This window comes from Corvus kubaryi, unplaced genomic scaffold, assembly GCF_017639235.1.
Source record: "Corvus kubaryi isolate FWS band 111438036 unplaced genomic scaffold, C.kubaryi_AGA036_p1.0 137, whole genome shotgun sequence".
NCBI classification, from domain to species: domain Eukaryota; kingdom Metazoa; phylum Chordata; class Aves; order Passeriformes; family Corvidae; genus Corvus; species Corvus kubaryi.
In genome coordinates, this window is record NW_024580671.1 from 13,685,847 (window position 1) to 13,705,483 (window position 19,637).

Sequence of the window (19,637 nt, forward strand, 5' to 3'; positions counted from 1 at the left end):
TAGCAAGTTGGCTTGCTGAACATAGCATGGGAGACAGATTCCTTACCTTGAATTTCCATGTCCTTTCTAATCAGCATTCTTCACAAAAAGTTGTTTCTCCTGGGTTTTAACATTTATGATGAATGAAGGGTTGGTAGGCTGCCTATAAAAGTCAGTAAGGTGCATAAATACTATAAAAAAAGTGGCTTTCTTACTGCTACCAACAGAAGCCAATGCAGGAACATCATAAAATGCTACAGTAATGTCAGAGGTAATAGTAGTGTGTTTTCTTCCTTTTATTCAGTATCTGTGTGTAGCAATATGTTCTCTACAGAAACATGATTCTGAATATCTTTCAAGGTCTTGTTAACTGCTCTGTGTAAAAATATTTCAAGAACATGACACGAAAACTGTTTGCACAGAGTAGTTAGTCTAGCTGTCAGACATGCTTGTGAGTCTCCTCTTTTTTTCTTTTAGAAAAAGGATACCCACTTTTTTTCTTAAAGCACCAATTACTTTAATAGAAATACTTTTTAGTTGTTATTTTCAAGAAAATTAAAAGCTAAAGAAAACACTGGAGAAGCACAGAAAACAATAAGATTACAGACAGACTCTTGTTCTTTAGTTACACAGACATGAATAGAGAGATAAATTTGAACTGCTGTTCTTAACAGGAAATTCTTAATCATCTAGTCAGCAGCTGCCATCCTATGAGCAAAGTGGGGAACCCATAAACCTGCATCTGTACCCATGGAAACTGAGTATTCTGAAGATGTATGGGATAGATGGAATACAAGAACTACTCCTAAATCCTGTCAAACTAATACTTCTTCCTCTTCACTTGCAATGAAGACCACAAAGAAATGAAGAAAATCTGCCACCTTACTAAAAATCAACTTATTGTTGAATAAAGTACTGAAAAATATCTTTCTCTTCAGAATCCATCAGACAGAGACTTGGCAGCAGGGATCCACAAATGTATGACCTCCAGATTGATTACTGCATCTCACTGTATCCAAGACCAAAAAATATATACTGTGAAAAGAAATCCCACTGCTACAAAAAGCAGCTGCTAGTCTGCTTAGCAACACAAGCCACTGTGAATGCATCATTCTGGCACACTGGCCCCTGCACAAGCCCCCTCACGATTTCAGAGTCCAGGTGGAGGTCATTGCCATGGTCCTCAAAACTCTCTGCGGGACTGGCCTTAGGTACTTGAGAGCCTTCCATCCCCTCTGCAGTGATGACCTTTTCTGACAGCTCTGTTCCCTTGGAACAATGAAGCTGTCAGCCAAGGGAAGAAGCTCAGCAATGCAGAAGAATTAACTTTACAGAAGCTGAATCTTGGTGAGAGTGCTACCATTCAGAAGAGAGGGAAATTTCTAAATCTCACCAGCTGAAATCCTCAGACCTTTGGCTTGCCTTCCCCAAGTAAGTTTCTTCCCCACCAAACTGAACCCTGCAAAATGTGTGGGTGGATTGGATACCAGCCTTCAGTGTATAATCATTGCCAGATGTAAATACAAAATAGACATACATAGTGAGAGGTGTAATATACTCTAGTAATTGCTCTTTATTGTGTGGTTCCTAGACCAGAAAAAAAGCCCAGAAAACTGCCTATTTACCCTGTCCCAAACATACCCTCTACTGAGGCCAATGAAAATTACTGAGAAGTGAGTTTCAAGACATTCTTCCCAATTCCTTGCTCACTGAATTAGAATTATTGGTAATTACAATTTAAGTTCTTTCCCTAGAAAGACAATGGTCCTTACCACCAGTAAAGACACTTCCCTTCTCCCATAAAGTACTTCTGCTTTTACTTTGGGGAACTCAACATTGACAGGAAATTCAAAGCAGTCCACTTAGAAATGCTGTTTTAAACAGTGCAGTGCTTCAGACAGACAGAAAAATATCCTCTTGAATATTTTTGTAAAAGGACAGGAACATTCAGTCTCAAAAATTTTAACGCACTTTAGCAAGAGTTTTCAGCATCTGAAAGAAAAATAGGCTGTCATAAACAGTTATTAGGATCAGAAGGAATGAGACTGAACTTTTAACACTCTTTTCATACTATCACGATGTCACACTTAAGTCCTGGGACGTTATCCTTAACTGAGATATGGGTGTGACTGAAGAAGAGTGCTGCACAGAGTTCAAAAACGTGTCAGCTAGTGGAAGCAACTGGACTGACTAAAAACCTTAGGGTAATAAGAAGACCTGGCATGAATACAAATGTATATAATTCACTCAAGGGATTACATTTCTGACATCATACACTACAAAAACACTGCCTGAGTGCTTTATGGACAACAGCAGAGCCCCAAGAACAAAATCAACACTGCTCTCTGAAGTCATTCAGTATATTATATAGAATAAACTGTGAACTCTTCAGCATTTGTAGTTCAAAATCTTTTAAAACCACAATGAATAATTCAATTTTTCTCTCAAGTGACCTCATGAAATGATGCTGGGGGCTGGATTCAATGTTCATAAGTGAACTGAAACTGGAGCAGCAGCTAGTAATGCTACAGCACAAGGAGTGGGAGTTCTCTTAGAACTTTTAAAGGGCTCCTCCAAATTTACTGGTTTGTAGGCTTGATTTGGACACTACTTTTTACACAAATACCACTGTAATGCTTGTGGGACAATCATTATCACATTTTCAAACTAATTTTGGTAAGGGGGCAGTTAAATTATTGTAAAGGTGGTTGTGGAATAAGACTTTTCTTTTAAAAATATCTTTGCTCTAATGTCATCAGTAATAAAATGGTTTTTCTGAATTTATCAGTACTAATGCTGATAGTTAGCACACTTCTTTGCACAGAGGTTCACAAGGTATAGTCACATGGATGGCACACTGAGTGCTTCTGTAAGGTTGACATGTTTTGCTACATGGTAATGTTCATTAATGGACTGTCAACAAGTTAATGCAGTGAAGAGAGTACATCTTTACTCTGCTACTACTAAGTTTTAGAATTTATTTTCATTTAAATACAAGCTATTCAATCTACTCCTCTTCCAAAAATGAAATGATCATTTGCTTCAATTGTACACTTAATTCTCAAATGCATTCTGTTTTTATCAATTAATTTTATTTAACGAATCACAATTTCTAATGCCAATTTGAGTTTTCTCTGATGAGTCTTACCATGTTGCAGTGAATGCATGTCATCAGCATCTGTGCTTCATTACTAAGAGCAGGTGTAAAGATGTAGTTTAACTGCAGAGAGAGGACCACTTTCACCAAGGCCCGCCTCATGCAACTCTGTATAGATAAAAGTTACAGCTAGGCTAAATTCAGCCTACTCTGTCTCCTGCAAATTCCTTTAATAGTGTTATGAAATTATAGCCATTAGAACTGGCTAGCAGATTGCTGTGGTCATGCCCCTGCTGTATTCCTATCAATCTCCTAATTTCAGTTTCTTTTGTGTAGTTTTGTGGGTCACTTTGTTTAAAACCTCAGTAAAAGGGATTCAGCCTTCTACATAATATTGACACATTTGACAGAGAGGTCTCTCCTGGGCTGAAGAGGAGCATGTAGAGATCAGAGAATATGCATCAGGACTGCACAGCCAGCACTGTCCTTGGTGCCAGTGCGATCTGTAAGCTTGTACATGACCCCTCTGAGCATTAAAACAGACTACATCATTGCAACAAGAAAACAGCAAGCATGGGGGGTGTGCAGGACTTACTCCATTGCCCATGATACAAGAGGAGAGTGAAGCAATTGTGCTAATGTTAAAAAATTCAATCTGCACTAATGTTTATCATTGCAGCACAGCATTGTACAGTTTGCAAAAAACCCACACAAACAGCCAATGAAAGACAGTCAGGGCCTTTTTTACATCACAGAGGTGTCAAAAAATGAAACACAGAAGATAGAATGATGAATAGATAGATGAAGTCATCATTAATAAGTGGTCAGAATTTTAATTCCATATGAAAGAACTGAAGTTTAATGTGTATTGCGAGGCTGTTCAGTGTTAAAATATTGGGCAAGAGACTCAGAATGAACAAATGACAAGACAGAAGGAAATATGAGGAGTTTAAGATATTGTGTGATGTGAAGAAAGGATGACAGCAGGAAGAGAGACAGGCAGAACCAGAAATAAAAGATACTTGGGGACCACTCAGAATACCCCAGAATACTGACACATAGAAATAAGAATAGAAAAAGATAATCATTTTTAGCAGCTATATTTTGAAATAAATGACAAGCAATGAGTTAAAAAAAAAAAAAAAGCTGATTTCTGAGGTAACAAGTAGAGACAGCATCATTCAATGGCTGGATTTCAGAGCTTTTAATACAAACCCCACATTACAGATAACTTTTCAGTACCTTCCCTGTAAAATAACTGGATTTTTGTAATACTTCTTAGTAATTCAGATTTCATCTTTGCAATGCAAGGGTTCATTCCACTGAGTGCTAAATAGTTTTCAATAGCCCAACAGAGCAGCAGCATGTAACGTTAGAATGGCTTGGAGGTCTCACCATACCACGTTTCCAACTCCACATCTCAATGCCTTTCCAAAGGAGAAGGAAGGCATAGAGTTGACCAGACGAGAAGTCAGAGACACAACCTCACAGATGCCAGTGTTGGCAGCTGCTCTGAAATCACTCCCAAGTATCTGGCTTTGAGTATCATGTGGCTGATGCAGGCCCTTTGTGCTACCCCAACTCGTTTAACAGTCCTTCATCTACCAGTTAGGATAAGATAACCTTGTAAATAGGTTAAATCAATAAAAATAGTAGGTTAGCAAAGCATGAACAAACTTTGTACATGATACAGGCCCCGTCTGGCTTTGGTCACGCCAGTAAGAATATACATGGAAATCGCCACAGGACAGGAAATTCAGGGGAAATCAATGAGCCAAAGTTTTGACCACAGATCAGCCTAGCCATAAATGTTTGTCTTCAATTGTCCTACAAAGATTAAGGCTGTTTTGTATCAGTAACAACAGAATACAAAAAGGCTGCCTTTCAGGAACACACACAAGCACAAAAGATTTTATCTGTTAATGCCCGAGACCTTCTTTGAAATGAGTCTTGAAATTTAGATAACTTAAATAACAATTCTTAACAATTTTGCGAACTTCAAGGCAAAATTCAAAGTTCTAGAGGATACACTGACATGCTTGTTCTCATTACTGTCCATACAATCCTTGATTTCACATTGCTGTTACATGTGGATTCTTGCTGGTTTATTTGTGTTATGGTTTAATTTATTCACTGCTGCATAAACTTCTGACTTTATGTGAAGTTCTTTTAATGTTTCGTCAGCAAAGCCTTGACATTCTGGAAGTATTCCTTTACCTTCTTTAATTCCTAAGGGACATTTAACAGTAAGCCATCACATGTTTTTACTCTGCTGGTTTGTGGGACAATTTCTGACATTTCTATACCCCCTATAAAACACAAAATCTTAATACCTTGAATGTAAATATCTAAATACGAGTCGCCTTATAATTCCTTTATTACCAGTGGAGAGAAAGAAGTGATTTTACAGTGTGATTCATTTGCATTGTTTTAGATGTCAAACACACTCCAGTGACTTAGCAGGCCTTTTTCTCTTCACTGATCACTAAGACAACTTAGAAAACCAGCTCAGAACAAAATATCAAAATGTCCAAATGTAAATCTTACCAATTCTGAGACCAAGCCACTAACTGATCACACAAATCCTACCTTCATTTTCTGGATGAAGTATTGACCCAAGTAAAACACAGTGTAAAGCCGTACAAGTATAAAGCTTGTTCCTCATCTGCCATGGATGTTCTGCAGGTCTAGGAGATACTAAAAAAATGCATGCAAAATATGTCTGCAGTCTGAAAATTATGATCCTGCCTAATACTTCAGTGCTGCAACTTGAGGTGTGCCTTGCACTAGTCCTGGACCTTTGCCAGCAATACACCAATGTAATCATAACTATATGATTTGTCCTCATTCTGATAATGCTTTTGACAGGACTCTGTCCATTATGAAGTAGATTATGTTGTCTAATAACTCAGGTTGTTTCTTTACAATAAAATTGGGATGTTGGGTGGTAAAACTGATTTTGTGGCATCATGTGATGAGCCAAAAATTTAAGCAAAGAACCTCTTCAAGTTAAGAGAAATGGAATACGTGCCTTGATTCTCAGCAAACACACATTAATATGAGCTTTATCCCTTTGGTAGAGTTATACAAGCTACATACAAGTTATAAAAGAAATACAAAGCAGAAGAGAAGATAGGCCAGAAATGAGCTTGGAACAAGCCATCATAGAAAAAACATGTACTCTGGGTTCATACACAGCTGAAGCCAGGGGAAGGGGAAGCACAGTCCAGGGTATTCACAACTTGGAAGTATCTCTGGTGCACATACATGCCATTGCAATTTTCCATAGAAGAAATTATTCAGTATCTTTGCTGAGGTAGATACCTTTTAGAATGCTGTCATCAATGGGGATAGAGAAAATAGTTTCCCTCAAAGATTTGAGGAGAGCAGGGTCTTGTCTCAGCTCCATCACCAATTCCCTTTTTTCTTGTCCCTTTTCCTTTGTTTCAGCTCTTTATTGTAAAACAGGGGCATATTAGCATACGTATCTCCATGAGTTGCTATAAAGATCAATCCCTGGTGTCTGCAAAATGCAAAACCTTTTTTATTACTGCCAGTGTAGGAGGCAGTGATTTCTTTTGTGATTTGGAGAAGCATAGTACTGTAAGAAATTACAAAAATAGCTTTTTAATGGAGGTTTTAAAAGTACTTAGAAAAGTTTAAGTGAAACTCGACAATCTCTTTATCCATTAAAAAAAGTACTTCAAGTTCCCACTTCAGGTAATGTAAAATAACAATAAAAAGAGACCAAGAAGAGATTAGACTCATCTTACTGAGTGCTTTCTGTTAAATTAAGTTTTATAATGAATTTTAATTCAAATCCATTGAAACTTTTTAATATCTCAGTTTTTAAGAAGCAACTGTATGTTTTAAGTCTGATACAATCAGCAGAATTGCACCCAAGCTGGACTTGGGTTTTGGCAACAAAGAGCTTTTGGAAGCCAACCTATCCAATTTTTTTCTGTAGTAAGTGTGTTTGAATATACTGAATTTTCATTCTTTCTTGAGCACAATCACAAGAATGGATATCAAAAAAATGACCTTCTGGCTAGACTATCATAAGTCTGACAGTTCCTAAGATTTCTCCATAGATGCAAGATAGATTTAGTGATTTCACTTACAATTCAGGATTCCTTAATCAATTCAATTCAAGGTTCATAGTGTGTTTGTTAAGAGAAGGCTTCTCCCACCATATTACAACTAATTCATATATTATGCAGTACTGCACAGGAAAATTAACTGCACTGTAGTTACACAAGCACTTGCTTAATTACTCTGCTGATACATTGTGGGTTGAGTTGACCTATAACAACATGGAATACAATTTTTAAGGTACTGTAGCTGTTGTGGGAATAATCTTTCATTTTTAGGCATAATTCAACACAAAATGAATTATATTCTGGTAACTTGAGTGTTTAGGCCATTACTTTCTGGACATATTCTAAATACATTTTCGCTATAAAACAACATCAGAGATAAAGTTTCTCAGCTGAATGCCCACCCATCAAAATTATGCAATTTAAGACCAGCAATAGTGTCTTCCTTAATTTACCAGTTTCAACTCCACTCTTCTTTGTGGAGAAGAATAGACTGTGCACAACATTCTCAACATTATTTTAGGCAAGAGCGCCGTGATATGTTTTTTCATAATAGAACATCCTTATTTTCTTTTTTCCCTTTACACAGTGTCTAATAGTTCATCCCTCAGATCCTGAACAAATTCAGAATTAAAGAAATGCATTGCTGTGTACCAGTGCCATCTGCTGCTAACCTCTCCCTGTGGATACAGAAGGTCTTACTTCACCATATATTTAATCCAGTAAAGATTTTCAGCTGAATGTGCATGGTCAGTCCAATACTCCTTTCCTAATACTTTTTAAACCATCTCTCCCCATTTTATCATAGAGCTCCTCATTGCATATCTTAGCAGATATACTGAGGCGATTGTTTTAATTTCAGTTTCAGAAGGAAAATTATTTTCTTCCCCCAGTCAGTGAAAAAGGTTTGTGCCTGAAATCTCATCCAGAACCAGACTGTTCCAGAGAGGAAGTGTCCATCTTAGAGACTCCAACAGTTTACACATTCGCCATCTGTACTCAAAGATCTTCAGTAAGAACATGTTATTTCTAGAGTCCCACTTCTCCAGCACTTCTGACACCCACTCATTCACACCATTTCTAAGGAGTACATCATGTCAGAATGCAGAATTGCTGCACAGTTACTTTATATGCTACTCTGACTTCAGTTTCTAAATACATGTAACCAGGATATATCAAGATCTGCTGCATAAATATCATGAAGAAGCAAATACCATTCTATGTGAAAAAGAGCAAAGGAGAGTATGAAAATGAGGAAGAGAAAATAGAGGACCCCCAGTCTCATTTATAGCTGTATGACTGATTGACGCTACAATACCAATCAATTGGACAAGATTTGAGTTGCAGGAACACGTATCTTCTCCCTTACAGCTTGTCTTTCGAAAAAGATGGAGCCATATCTTTCTTCTACAATATTTGGAGAACAGAATATCTCTTATTAATATTTGATATGACCCTTCATGTATTTTTAGGCAGGGATCCAGACTGCACAGAAAAATGTGTGCAAGGTCACAAAAATATGTATATGAGTTCATAAGCATTGAAATTTAAAAAAAAAAAAAGTTGGGAAAACGTCACACCTATTTGGAAGAACTCCTACTACATTTGCTTGTCATTGAAAGATGTCAGTAACTGCTTTGGAGAAACACTAGTAGATATTTTGGGGCCCAACTCTGGGGTTTGCATTTTTTACTCTTGAGCTCTGAGGTAGAGCTTGTTGTGGCCTTCTTCAAAAACAATCCTGAGGATTTTACTGATAGATATACTAAACACATAAAGATAGAGCCCATAAAATTATTATCAACAAAGATACTTGCTGTAACAATGAGTTGAAGGAACTCACTGGCTGAGAAACAGGGATGAAGTAACTCCTCTGGCAATGCCTGGTCAGAATTGAAATGACAAAGTAACAGGGGAATACAAAAAAAGATCAAGCTTGAAAAGGCAGATAATTATAATCTAGAGCATATGAACAGATGGCAACACCATCAATCAATGAATAAATAATAGTGCAATCTGACTTGATGGGATGACTGGATGAGCTCAGATGACACCAGGCACACTCCACCTTATATAACTAAGTGGCAGTCATGAAGCAGAGCAGGATATGAGCACATTCATGCCCCAGAAAGTGGAAAAAACAAAATTAGCAGGTCTCATATGACTGGATATATTTGAACTGCCACTGTACTGATGAATTTACTTGTGGTTATCGTCTGGAAATAGAACCACTAGCTACAGAATGTTTCTGCAACTGGACCGGCCCTTAACAAGAGGACTGGAAACCAAAACAAGATACACAGGTGCACAAAAAGGGCAACTGGCTTTGTGCATGCTTCTCTGAATGAAAGAAACTTGTTGCCACTAATAATGTTATTAGTCACATTTCTGTGCAACCCTGGCAAGTGAGGTGTCAGGTAACAGGCGTCATCCATTTTGCTCCTTCCAGTTCATATTTCATAGTTCAATTTCATTTCCACTACTCACATACAGCAGAGTCGTTAGCTGTACGGCACTTCAGATGCTGCAAATTCAATTACAGTTTTATTTTATAATTTCATATGTCAGTGGAATAGAAACAATCAAGAAGATTGACACTGATCATAATCTAAATTGTCATGCCCAATCCTTGACAGAAGCAAGAGTTAAAATATGTGTCAGTCATTCAAGACCCTGACTCTCTAAACTACCTTGTAATGTGCATCAAAATGGATTCTTCACTGCTTGCAAATAAACCTATACGCTATTCTTTGCTAAACAGAATTTCCTGGATAAAAGAATTACTTCTGAAGACTCACATAAATTTAAGAGTGAACATTTGTGGCTATTACTTTAGTTTAAAAGTTGAATACAAAATCCCAGAAACTTTATTATTTTTAATAATGATGTTATGTTTTCATTCAACATAGATTTTATGCTAGGTTCCTTCCCCATACTAAAGAAAATTTCATTTTTTAGTCACATTAGTATTTTATTTTCTATGTATTTTTACTGCAATTATTTTGTGTGTCTGCTATTTTCAGCAATATGATAGTATTTGCAGCATCAATGTTGCTCACTTTGTCCGAACATGCCCTGGAAACACATACATATTATGACATTAAATAAAATAAAGAGGTAAATCAACCTAGTTTCTGCAGAGTGGTAATGAACCCTTCATTACTCCAGGATGTTGACATAGACAGTTACATCTCATCAAAAGAGGACAAGAATAATATTCACTCTTAATGGACACAAGGAAAGCACTTCAAAATCATTGAACAGCTTGCTCTGCTATTCTACAAGTAAATGTTGTTTGTCTTGATCACAGAGGCAACAGTTGAAAGCAAATATCTCCAAATACTTTTAAAACTCTTGCCAAGAGATTACAAGCCATTAAAAATGTTTTAATGGCAATAAGTAAACATCTATTCTTATCACAAAAATTAATACAGAAGAAAGTACACAAAGTATATTCTACAGGTACCAGGTATCTACCAGACAATAACATCAAGTGATGGGTTTATTAACGTTAATGCATGGGCTTCGTTACTTCCCCCTAGACTGTACAGTGTATTAGACCATTATGCTTCTATTTTATAAAGAAACACCAGAACAGCATTTACAATGTCCAAATGAAGCACCAAGTGAAAATATATTTGGGGCAGTTGAGTACTTCTATCTTAAACTACAGCAATTAGATTGTGTCCACTCTCTGTACATCAGAGAACAAAAAAAAAGCTGTTTCTCAGCAAGACTGTCAAGAGGGGCCCAGATTCAAAGAATTACTTTAGCAGACACATGTCCATGTGCTCAAAATTATGATTCAACAATTCCATCTAACTATGAAAGTATCAAAAACTTGTTAAGGGCCTCCCTGTTCAGCCAAAGAAATTCATAGACTACATAAGATTTCAGGAAAGAGAGGTTATGTATCTACGGTTGATGTTCTCTGAAACATGAAATCCAGGCCCATACTCAGAATATAGGTCTTAACACAAACAGTGACATTTCTGGCTTCAGGATAACATCAACAGCTATGTTCAGGCTCTGCTGAACCTTCTGCTATATGCAAGAACATACAAAACAAAATACAGCTTAATTTTTGTTCACCTGCAAAATAATGCCAGGCCATAAGACAAAGAGGTGTTGAGGAAAAAGGACAGAGAAAAGTAATGATGAGGAAAGATGAACATGAGAAAATAAGCTCACTGTCTTTCACTGATAATCCAAATTAAGATGGTTCCATACTCTTTCATACATTCACAGCTCCTGAGCTGTGACTTTGTCTTTCCTGCAAACGGCACTTTCAGGACCAGCCAACATTGTTAGAATACCACTTTAGGAGCAGAGGGGAAATCTGAGGCTGTAGAGCTATGTGGCTGGCTCTGTAAGCAACAGGACTGCAGATATTTCAGAACAGAATTACTGAATGAGGTCAAAAAAACTCATGGATAAAGGAGATGTGTTTAAAATAGGCAAAGCTGAATTTTCTAATAGGCTTTTGAAAAATTCCTCGTCACAGGCTTCTATGGAAACTCAACATTCAGAGCTTTAGGGAAGGTCTTTATGTTGATAAATAACTGATTAAAAGACAGGGAACAGAAGGTAAGTAGGTTAGCCAGACAGCTCTAGCAATGGAGGGAGGTCATTAGCAGAGTTCCACAGGGATTTGTGCAGGGGATGCAGTTATTAGTCATATTCCTAAGTAACCTGGGAAAATGGATGAGCAGTGAGGTGAGAAAGCTTTATAATGATATTAACTTATGCACAGTAAAAAGGATGATGGCTTGCTGAATGTTAAGAATTAGGAAAGGTGCTTATAGAAGAAAGTCCCTAAACAATAAAATGGCAGATGAAATTCTTTGTAGTTGAATGCAAAGTGGTGCACAGAGAGCAAAACAATTCTAAGATCAAGAGTCATTATATACACAAAATTGCATGCATTTCAAGAGAGCATGAGAAGACCCTACCATATACCATTGGCTTGTTTTTACTCTTCTGGTTGCCTTCTGCTTATAGTCACAGTTTGAGGTAGGATGCTAGTCCGGATGGATTTTTGGTCTGACGAGGTGGAGAAACTGGGCTTTTTTTCAGATGTAGCCTGAGTTCTAGTATGGTGCATGTGACAGAAAACATTCTGGTTTAGGACTCTACAGATTTACTGTGTGCTTGCATGGCAGTAACCATCAACTTAAACCTGTCAGCTATTGATATAAATAGTATTAAGAATTCCGTGGAAGGTTTCAGCCCTTTAGAGTATTCTTTACAAACCAACCACAGGCCCCTTTACTGGCTACACTGGGACTGCCTGGGTAAGACATGTTACTCACACAGAATGGGAAAACACAGAAAGTTTCTTCACCAGAGGATGAAGACAAAAAAGTTTAGCAGAGAAACGTGAATGAAAAAAAAACCATGGACAAAATCTCTTTCTTTCACAATTAGCAAAGCCAGAACACAAAATAGTGTGAGGTTTTCCCCTGGAATTACAGGGCTGAAAAACTGGAGCTTTTATAGCTAATCCTGAAAATCTCAGAGAACCGAAAATCCTTCTTGCATAAAGTCATATAAGCTTTATCAAGGGGAGCAGCATTCCACCACAAGTTATATTTCAGAATGTCACCTAATGGAGTGACTCTTTTCACTAAAAGACTTCACAGAAGGCCAGGCAACTTGTGTATATGGGAGTCATTATCCAGTTCCACTACTGAGGAAAGGGAGGTGTAGATTCAGTACTAACCTTTTGAAATCCCAATACTATGTCCTGACAAGAAGTCTTAGGTAGAAGGTCTCTACCTCCATATCCATCAGTTCAAGTGGATATGATGTGTATACGTCAGTACTGGATCAGTGGAACCATAGTGATCTATCACTTTGCCATCCAGACTATGCTGGAAGTACTACTTCCTAACTTCCTACTAATTCATCTGCTAAGATGATGAAAGAGAAATAGTCCTGGAAGTCTTCATCGTCCCACACAAGGGAGAAGTCAAACTGAAATCAAGCAAAGGTGTCAAAAAGAACAGTCAGGAATTGCTACAATGATTCAGTTCACACTTATTGTGTCAAGTACTCTGATAAAGCACAGTGATGAAAAAATTCCTGGCTTCTCTTATTAAAAAGAATATGCTGGTACATATGTGGCAAACCCTAGTTTGATGAATAATATACTAAACCATCCCTTGAGTTTATCATTGTTTCTGATAATAGGAGCAGGCAGAGTCTCTGCTGTTCAGTGATCTCTCAAATGTTCCCAGTTCTCTCTAGCAACTAACATGGGAAAAGAGAATCTCAACTAAATTACCATTCAGACAGAAGGTAAATAGGAATAGGATCTCTTGTCAGGAGGATCAGCCTGGTATATTCATAGAGATCAGTACCAGACACTGGCTGAAGATAACAGCTCCAGCTTCTGATAATCCTAGCAAGCAAGGTCTAAGAAAGATACAACAAACTTCTAAACTACTGTTTTGACTCTTACACATGTATGTAGGGTCTGTAGGCAGCAATATGTCTTTAATGCAAATGGCAATGGCAGCTGGTAAGCAAAGCTCTCCATGTGGTATGAGTATAGTTCACAGCTCAGGGCCAATCCTTGTAGAGCCCAAAAAGCCATCACCAAAAGGGAACAACATTTTTGACAGTCTGAAAGCCAACACTACTCTGCTCTCTTCAGTGCCACCCACTCCTGTAGGTATCCTCTGAGCGTGCCTTGCCACACATGCTCAGGACTGTGTCCCTCACAAAAACACAGCTGCAGCAGGTTGCTCGTCTTCACAGAGAGGCCACTCTAATCATGAGAGATTCTGCCCTCGAATCAGCTCCTTCCTCAGCCTGCTTGCACTCTCCCAGAAGGCAGCCATAATTGCTAGTTTATAGGCCTGTCTGGGTGGAATCCAGCCTTTTATTCCAAGGTGTCCTACTGTGCAAAACTCTGTGGTGTCTGCCTCAAAACCATTCTCCATGAGGACAATTCACTTTTTATGGGAGCAGGAGGGCATGTCAAAGCAGGTGCAAGATTGCAAGATATACTTCCATGGCTTCAAAGAGGGAAAAGTGCCTAGAGACAGCCAGTTTACTGAACCTATTCCCTTCTTCACAGACTTTAGAACATCTAACACCTATTACAGATTTCAGCAAAGATGTTTATTAGTAGCAGACGCTCCTGTCCAGAGGGACAAAGGTGAAGCTTCTGTACACCCAAAGCATGGCCCCATTCTCATTACACACAATGGAAATAATATCACTGATTTTATTAGAAATTGAGTCAGATCCTGTCACCAAACTAGTCAGTGAGATAGGAAGTGTTGAGGAGAAAGACTTACTTCTGCCTTTTCAATCCAAAACAACCAGCAATCCAAAATATACTTTCCCATTTCAATCACTTTCCTGATTTAATAAGCACCTCCTCACTGTCTTAGGGTAATATATTGTTTATTGATTACTCATTTTTCAATTTAATCCCATCTGTTTTATTTTTACTTATCCCCAAAGTTTCCAATTAAATAGGGAATAAGATCCTAACTCCCATAGTTCAAACACGGTGAAGTGCAGGCTACATCTTCGTTTTTATCTTCTGCCTTGAAGTCTATGGATGGATGGTTTCTTTAAAAAAACTTAATAAACATTAGAAAATACAAACAGTGTTGTGAATGGGAAGATGTGCAAACATTTCTTTACGTTTGTTTTTTCTTTCCTGTTTCGAAACAGGATGTCGAAACTTCACAAAATATAATACTGCAGAAGACTCATATCACTTTGACATCAATTCCATGCTGGGCTTTATAAGCATAAAGTCAAACAAATTCAAATATAAATAACACAACAATTTCTGTTCATATAGCATAAGATAGATTGCTTAAGTCAGACGCTGTGGGGGATGATTTGCACCAATGCACATGCCCATGCACCAGCATGCATGCCCAATCTCCTCTCTTACTAATACCTCTCTACCTGACATCGTAGCTTCGTTTGATGTTCTCAGGCTCAGCTGCCCTTGAACACTGTCATTTCCATTGCCTGGTTGATATACTTTGCCAACAGATTTGCATTGAAGAAGCAATATTGATGCCTTTTCCTGGTCTTAAAATCAAGAATCAAACACGGTTAGAAGGGAAAAAGGGGTTTTACCTTGGCATTTTTTTTAAGGATCCTTAGGTGCACACGTCCAGGTCAAATGCACCAAAATGCACACTGCAATGCCCACCTCTAAAAGATCTGGTATAACATTATAGGTGTTACTAATTAGCATATCTATCAAAGATTCCCCAATGAGAGGCTTGAGTGAGCCCCCCTCCCCAAGGAGCCTTCCCCTGGATGGTTCTATCTTAGTTTACAGAATGTGTTCTGGAGAGGACCTTGGGGTCTGGGGCTTTCTGATCCCTAACTACAAGGCTTCTAAGATATTTAGATTCCTAGCTTGACAAATAATTCTAAGAATGTAGGCAAAAAACCACTAAGAATATAAAAGTTATAAAAAGGTATATAAAAGGAGTATAAAAGGAAAGGCAAAAAATCACCATGGCATCAATATCACTATTCACTTTTGCTCTGAAGATCTAAACATGAATCACTACACCTCTTAATTCTCCTCATGCAATCAAAGCATGTCCTAAAATACACTGACCCTCCAATTCCATGTTCTCTACTCTTCCTGAAAGCTAACAGAACCAGACTAATTTAAACAGTCTCCTCTAATCAAACCACTTCTGTAGTTTCTCCTAGTCTCTCTCCCCTTCTTCAGTGATAACTTCATCTGCCCCTGGAGTTTGCTGTGACAAAATCCAATTGTGCCTCCACTGCTGAAGAGACCGGAAAGGGCTTTGAGTACACAGAAAACAATCGGGATTCTCATGCCTCTTGAATCAACCATTTCCATGCTTTATACAGTGTTGCACATAATGGGTTTTTTTGTGGAAATGAGAAAAGAGGGACTGAAAAAACCCCATATTACCTAATGCAGTACAACTTGTGTGCAATCTACCACTAGAGCTCTAAGTCACATATGTATTATGTACATGATCTCTCTCAATTCAGCTTAGCTTATGCATCATCTCTTCTTCGATAGTGGAATAAAGATGTGGAAGCCCATGAAAAAAAAGCAAGCTAAAGGTATTCAGAAGTACCCATGACTTTTATTACCAATTCAGAAGTCCACATTAATTGTCAACATTAGTCAAGGCACCAATTCTGCGATGTCCTTACTGTAAAGCATATATAAATTATTTTCTCTGTGCTTGCTTTTCATGGCCACCATTTCACAGAGTACAGTTTGTCTTGGACAAACCACTGACACATACTGAACAACATCCTGAAAAGTTCCTTGATGGTTTTTTTCCCCCTTCTGTCTGTTGTACAGTATGTTCCAAATATGGAGGCTAGAAGACATTGTTAAAATACAATTGCTAAAAATCTTAGCTACACTAATTATAAAAACCTAATCTTAAAAAATTATTAAATTCACTTTTTATCACTTTGTGTTTAAGTAATGCCTTTTCTGCACAATTAAAATACGCACATGCTTTATTTTGCTCCCAAAAATTAACTGTAATTTTCTGGTTCTCTTTTACTAAGCTGATCTTTGGCTTGCACATATCTCAGAAGAAAGCCTTTGTAGCAAGTATAATCCAAGTGAAAATTTAATTTTTCCAAGTCCTAAATTAGACACAAACTTAATCAGGTAGTTTCACATCAGACTATCTTCAAAAGCTGGCACGTAACTGGCTTGCTTTCCCTCATCTCCATTGTTCTCTATCACATCTTTCAGTTTAATTTTTCTTCTCTTTTTAATTCTTTTCATCAGACTTATTTATTTTTAGCTGTTAGTCACTGTTTCACAAGATGGCAAGTTGTGATGCTAATTGATAGCAAAGAAGGGCCACCATGCAGAATTCAATGGCAAAATTCCCACTCACAGAAAAAAAAAAAAACACTCTGATACATTTTAACTGAAGCTCTTCTGGACAGTCAGCTAATTACATACCTGCCATTATGCATTTGTTAACTTTTTACTTTTCTGGGGTGAAACACTTAGAGAAATTGAGTTTTCTCTCTTCTCCTCTCCTCTTTCTCTTGAAAGCAACAAACATATTCCTTTCCTTTTAAAATGCAATTATGTTTCTTACCATCCATGCTGTGACAAAATCTCCCATCCAAGTCCCAACTGCAGCTACCTTCATAAAATTTTCATTCCTGATGCCCATGAAGTCTGTTATAATGTATGCACTGTGGAAACAAGAACACAAAAGTAAGATATACATATTTGCTGAATGTAGTTACAAAGAACTTGCATTAGTGACAAAAATAATTATTATCTGTGAAAGATTTCCCATTTCTTTCATAATAACCTTTTCTGCTAGATCTGAGTCTTGACATAGAACTGAACTCATATAGGTCGATTCCAATTAGAAATGCAATGTGAATCTGATTTTGAAGTCCATGTGTCTTTTGAAGGTGCTAAAATAACAGTTGGCAAAGACTTTAGGATTATGTAAAGCTTCTGGAAGTAGAAAATGTTTTACAGTTTTTACCTTCTTCCTTTATACAAATAAAATTGCAACATTCTTGGAATCGGTGACTTTGCAAAATCCTCATGAAGAAAAATGAAAATCTTTAAGGTATCTTTAAAAAGATAATTGAGCTGCTTAACTTTTCACTCTATCAGTTATACAACCACATTTTTTAACACATCAGTACAAGCAAGTTTTGCAAAATTTCAGTGAGATGTCACTGTCTCTAGATTCTTACAATTTATTTTCACAGACATATTTTACTTAAATCCAAAAGAAGCGTTTCCATTCTGCTTAAATGATGCAACAGATAGGATTTACAACTTCACATGATAATTTGACTTCTAACTTCGGGTTCACCAAGATGCTATAAGGACAATTAAGAAGGTAAAGTTACTTGCTCCAGATTAAAACCTTTCTGAAAAAAACCCATACCTTTTAATATACTGATATCCTTTTCTAAAAAACTTTTATAGTGGTCAACAAGAGGTGACTTGTAGAGGGATTCCTTATGGAACAGGGGCATATGATACCCCTGGAAAGATTGGACAACCCAGGATTGCTGGGAAAGCCCCTGAACAGCCCCTGGCTGCAGGCAGGCCTGGAAAGCACCTGGCTGCAGGCACCCCTGAGAGACCTTGGCAAGGTATACACTGGTCGGCTCCCTCACTGATTAGAGACTGTCCTAGAGGGACTGGGTATGAATCTTTGCAAAAGTAGATCTAAGCTTGCATAGTTGAACAATAAAGGAAGAACAATGCTTAAATCGAATTGGTGTCTGTGTTGTTTATCTGGCCAGCTCTCCAGACTCGGTCCCTAACAGTGACTCTCCTCCAGAGCTAATATTGATGATAATGAATATGAATGGCAAATGTATTTTAATCTTACAAGTGATATCTTTGTTTTCAAGACACTTGTAAACATTGCTTATGTAATGTTATGCCTATTTAAGAGTGCACACAGTGACACAGTTACTTGTAAAGTGTCCTTTAACATTGTGCTATCCATTATTCAAATCTTACCATTACTACATACCAAATATTGCAATGTCTAGGAGATAACAGACCCTATCTCTGCAACTGGATCAGTGCAAACTGATCCCACTTTCTGGGCCTGTTCTGTTAAAATCTAAATAACTGATCAGTGTGGAAGGTCTTGCTAGCACAAATCCATGCACAGCATGGCATAATTTCTTAGACACAATTTAATATGTTGTAGAGTAGAAATACTATCGTCATCAAATAGTTTCATGACACATGAAAAATGTCCTACAGTAACAGCCATTTTCACTATACACATTATGACCTTTCAGCTGGTATGTCACTAACAAAAATGCCATCTTTTTTTTTTTTCTGCAGAACAGCACATAAATGCTGGCTCTGATTTTCTGCTGGAAATAAAAAAAAAATTTAAAAAAAGAGAAAAAAAATTTCCAAGCCTCCAAAGTATTTTTAATAACACTCCATGGAGTTAATAAGATCATCAGTATCCTAAATTGACCATGTTATAAATGAGGGTGTAAGAAACCAAGAACAGTTACATCGGGTCAGCCTGAAGTCTCCCTTTTGCAATGCTCTGTCTCCAAGAGAGGGCAATAGCAGTAACAAAGGAAGACTGAGAACAGGCAAGAACAACCCTCCCAGATATATTCTCCCGGATGCTTTCTAACTGGAAAATATATAGAATTCCTTTTCTCCTGCATCTTGGGCATGCCATTTTTGTAACATCTGTGAAGGCAGAAAATCATCAAGTCTGCACTCCTTAAGAAGGTGTCTTATTCACAAAGAAGGCACAGCAATAAGTGTCATTTTTAAGGAATGGCCCTCAAATGCAAAGCACATCTTAGTCTTCTCCATCAGTGGGAGACACATACAAAACCCCAGGCTTCTCACCTTTTCTTATAGGCACTACACATTCTCATATGCACTATACATGATTACAGGTGTACAGTAAGCAAACACTTGCATAACACCC

The 19,637-nt window shown here is 37.6% G+C and overlaps 1 protein-coding gene across 7 annotated transcripts in view; it reads right to left on the reverse strand.

Moving 5' to 3' along the window:
* Positions 1 to 19,637, reverse strand: part of TMEM117 (transmembrane protein 117) — a 193,270-nt gene that overhangs the window by 95,044 nt on the left and 78,589 nt on the right. For all 7 annotated transcript variants that reach the window (XM_042017929.1, XM_042017928.1, XM_042017931.1 and 4 more), the window contains one exon: positions 17,280 to 17,379. In XM_042017929.1, the coding sequence (XP_041873863.1) occupies positions 17,280 to 17,379 (100 nt within the window). The remainder of the gene's footprint in view (positions 1 to 17,279; positions 17,380 to 19,637) is intronic.